This window comes from Atta cephalotes, assembly GCF_000143395.1.
Source record: "Atta cephalotes unplaced genomic scaffold scaffold00012, whole genome shotgun sequence".
NCBI classification, from domain to species: domain Eukaryota; kingdom Metazoa; phylum Arthropoda; class Insecta; order Hymenoptera; family Formicidae; genus Atta; species Atta cephalotes.
Genome location: NW_012130076.1, coordinates 4,197,199 through 4,201,299, shown reverse-complemented (window position 1 = coordinate 4,201,299; position 4,101 = coordinate 4,197,199). Strand labels below are relative to the sequence as shown.

The following is a 4,101-nucleotide window of genomic DNA, read 5'->3' as shown; positions in this document are numbered from 1 at the left end:
TATATATATATATATACATATACAAAAAGATACTGTATAATAAAATATATGACCATAGAAAAACATACTCCTTTATTTGGATCAAATCGATATTCGGTATTGAATTAATTTTTTTACCACAATTATTGTTTAATATTTAATTTTTATATTTGTAAATTAATGTGTATTATTACAATTAATATTTGTAATTGATTCTATTTCATATAGATTCTATTTCATATAGAATCAATAGAAAAAAGATTTTCAATATTGGATTTAAGGAAGGCTAAACTGATATACCAAGATTTAGATATAGATATAGATTGATATAGATATAGATTTGAATTTTTATAATTCCGAGTGTGAGTTTAAATAAAATTTCTCATCCCTCCTTTTCTAATCGTTCGATACACTCGATAACGATTATCGTAGCAGTAACTTATCGACGCGATTCTTATCGACACTCGATGACTTGCAGGAATTCTCGATGTTAGCACTAACGTTCGCGCCGGCCGATGTTCGCGCGTCAGATTACAGATATTTAATTAAATTTCCTCGATCGAGAGAAATTGGCTCGTCCAACGTGAGTGAAAAGATTGGGAAAGATATGCCAGGAGACGAAAGTAAGACAACGGAAGACTATAGTGATTCTGAACTGCCCCGAAGGTTTAATTGAGAATTGAGGCTACGGACGTGGAGGGTCAATGTGCTATCACACATATTTCGGGAAGGAGGAGAGAGAAGAAAGATAATGATGTAATGAATCTGGAGACACTGGTAGTGTCTCAGCGCTAAGCCAAGGCGCAGCGACATTGCCGTGCCTTTTTTATGCGATTATATTCACTCGCTGAATCGTTTTGTCACAATTGCCCTTTGGCCGCGATACACACGTCATATGTGTGTCACGCTGTCGTGAGGAAAAATAGCATGTGGCATCGAGATAGTTCCTTGATATAGCACGGACTGTCGGACGCCAAATCGACCTTGCCGGGAAGTCCGGCGACGGACGTATCTCGAGGGCATCAAAGGACACATTGAGATCGGACGAGATTCCGAGAGATTTCATTGCGCGATAAAATACAGTTAAATTATGATACATCATTTTTGGACAAAGATTATAAAACGTCACTAAAATTCACGAACGGTATGTACATCTCAATGTCAACATAGAGTGCTTTCTATTTAGATGTTTAGAAACTTCATCGAATGTTAAATAAAAATAAAATAATACATGAGTGCATCCAGATGAAATTTTTGAATGCAGTTTTAATGATACAAATTAACACAAACTATTCTCCTTGACATTCCAATAAGTAACAAAGATAAAATGATATTAATATTTGTATTGATTTGTGTCATTAAATGAAAAGCACTAGTATTTTTTAATTCATTGATTGATGGATCAATCACATTATGTACAAATGTTTGTTTCATAAAAGTTGCATTTGTACATAATGCGATTGATCCATCAATGAACTAAAAACTCACCTGTATTCTCGAATGAATTGTATACTCTTTCCTTCACCACATGAAATGTACAACTTCATGTCTGTTTTTCTAGAACACTGATTGTTCAGTTGGAGTTCTTCTCAAACAAAATGAGCAGTCAGCTGCAGACTAACTTGATCGCCGCTGCTATCGGAGCAACTATAGGCGTTATAAGCGCTGCTAGTATCTTTATATATCAGAAGGTCTTGGAGAAACAGCAACATGCCATGAAAAATGCCCATCTGGACGAAGTCGATCGTCGTCTCACCGAGTTGCAAACGGAATTAGAGAGATTGAGGTAATAATTGCTGTTTTTTTATTGATATTTCTTTCATTGATATTTTAAGATGTATGAAATATTCCTAAAGTATTTGGTCTAATTCAGTTTCTTCTACTAATCCTGATTAATTAGATACTAATGGTTTATTCAGACGTTTATGTATATTTATATGTTTATATTATTTATTTATTTAATTTGTCTTGCGGCTTAGAATGGCTTTCAATTTATAATCTTTTACAATAATATTTTTTAAAGTTATAAGAAATATATCGTCGAAAAGAATTGTCTCTTTTCTATCTTTAAAAGTTAAATTAAATTTTTTTTCAAGCGTTATGTACATTATTTTTCCAATGTTATACAATTTTTAAGTGTAAGAATGTCAACAGATTAGAAGAACACATTTACATTTCTAGTTTTTTCATCAGAATGAATATTAGACAAATATCTTCTAGGAGTTAACGTTTTTATTTAATTTCATTGGTATCTAATCCTTTTCAGAGCACAACAAAATCAACAAAGAAAGAAGAAGAAGCTTAATTCTAAACGTGATAATGATCATATGTACACTACAACAGATAATGATACTGATGTGGATGGCTTTTCAACAGCAGGTGACGAAGAATTTTTCGACTGTTCAGACAGCGAAAATGGTATAAGTGACATTGAAAATAGGTCAGTTTAATATCTCTATCATTCAAGTGCATCGCGGTTATCGCAGCTGTAAATTTAGTTTAATGTTGCATTATTGCATATATCAAATCAATCATTCTATATCAAAGATTTTTTTGCTTGTACTTACAAGTAATCTACAGGCTTCATTTAAATTATAATTGCATGCTGAAATTTGTTGAGTTGCATTTACTTTGCGTTTTTATCCGAAATTACAACAATTCTTACTCGAAACTTAAACGGGAAAGATTATACGCTTAGTGATGCAGGACAACTGAAGCCACCTGCCCTGGATTAGACCTTTCTGTTTTTGATGAGCATCACAAACAAGGTGGATATGAAGAAAATGATTACCTTGAACTACGAGATCTCATAGACATGTACCCAAATAGTGTAGACATAGTATGGAGATATGCCAGAAGCTGTTATAAATATTCAAATTGCACCACTGATGTAAATGTAAGACAAGCTGTTGTTTGTGCAGGTATAACAAGTTATATTCAATTTTGTGTATCGTTAATCGTTCAACAAAGTCCTCATTTGTAACGAATTATTTTAGGAATTGACGCTTGCGAAAAGCTTCTCACTACACCAAATTCATGTCTGCACAAATGGTGTGCTATACTTGTAGGTGTAAACGGTGACTTTTTACCACTAGCGGAAAAAATAGAAAACGGTTACCGTTTCAAGGATCATGTAATAAATGCCTTGGAGATATGTCCAAATGATGCTGATCTGCATCATCTACTCGGCAGATTCAAATACGAGGTGGCTAACTTAGGTTGGATAGAAAGAAAGGTAATGTTTCACCATGGTTTGATGTTTCTCCAAACAGCATCTCAGTTTACATATGATTAATTATTGATCAAGATTGATCGAAGAATTTGCAACTCAAAAAAAATGTGCATAGCGAGATAAATTACAATAATTAATTATTTTCTTATGTAGATTGCTGCGACGTTATTTTCGGAGCCGCCAAGTGCCTCGTATGAAGATGCGATTGATAGCTTCCAGAAAGCGGAGGATTTTTCGGCCAAAGTAAATCTGGAGAACAGGCTATTTTTAAGCAAATGTTATATAGCACTGGGCAACTATCAACTGGCCTATCAGTTGCTAGAAAAAATTTGTGACGTATCAGTTACAAGTAAAGACGATGAAAGGATACAGAACGATGCTCGTCAACTCCTCACCAAGTACTCGAGATACCAATAATGGACGCATTAATTTTTATAGACCTGAGAATGTATCCATTCCATATTACAAATACATTAATCGCGCGATGAACGTAACAAATTCGCAGCCGATGTAATTAATTCGCGGAGAAAGAAAAACTTATGAATAATCTAATTATAGAGGGAGGGAAGTACACAACACACAGTTTTACCTTGGACTTTTATACAGAAACTGTATAAAATAACTATTATTTGTCTTCAAAGATAAAAAGATACAAAACGGCGCGGGATTTTTTAGGAAATAACTTTGTGAAATACATTTTAGAATTGTCATTTTATTGTATAAATGCTGGGCCTACCATGGTTTATTCTATTCGTTATATAGACTTATAAATTTATTATGTTGGTTTTATCTTTCTATTGTCTATTTCTTAATAAATGATACAACATGATAAATTCTGTTGAGCGTAGTTATTAAATGATTACGAATTTTTTTATCAATAATTGTCTCTC

At 33.3% G+C, this 4,101-nt stretch overlaps 2 protein-coding genes across 2 annotated transcripts in view; one reads left to right on the top strand and one right to left on the bottom strand.

The window, feature by feature from the left end:
- The first annotated feature begins 1,577 nt into the window (after nt 1-1,577).
- Nucleotides 1,578-4,047, top strand: LOC105617207 (regulator of microtubule dynamics protein 1-like). Its single transcript, XM_012198773.1, has 5 exons — nt 1,578-1,765; nt 2,246-2,419; nt 2,686-2,900; nt 2,976-3,214; nt 3,365-4,047. The coding sequence occupies exons 1-5, from the start codon at nt 1,578-1,580 to the stop codon at nt 3,626-3,628; spliced, it is 1,080 nt and encodes a 359-aa protein (XP_012054163.1). The 3' UTR covers nt 3,629-4,047.
- LOC105617350 (ribosomal RNA processing protein 1 homolog) overlaps nt 3,637-4,101 on the bottom strand; it is a 10,424-nt gene continuing 9,959 nt past the window's right edge. The window contains exon 7 of the mRNA XM_012198911.1: nt 3,637-3,651. Coding sequence (XP_012054301.1) covers nt 3,637-3,651 — 15 coding nt within the window. The remainder of the gene's footprint in view (nt 3,652-4,101) is intronic.

Excerpts from the sequence above, each read along its gene's own strand:
- LOC105617207 (XM_012198773.1), top strand. The coding sequence starts at position 1,578 with ATGAGCAGTCAGCTGCAGACTAACTTGATCGCCGCTGCTATCGGAGCA. Across the intron at positions 2,420-2,685 it reads ATAAGTGACATTGAAAATAG|GACAACTGAAGCCACCTGCC; the intron begins GTCAGTTTAATA and ends TTAGTGATGCAG. Across the intron at positions 2,901-2,975 it reads ACAAGCTGTTGTTTGTGCAG|GAATTGACGCTTGCGAAAAG; the intron begins GTATAACAAGTT and ends GAATTATTTTAG.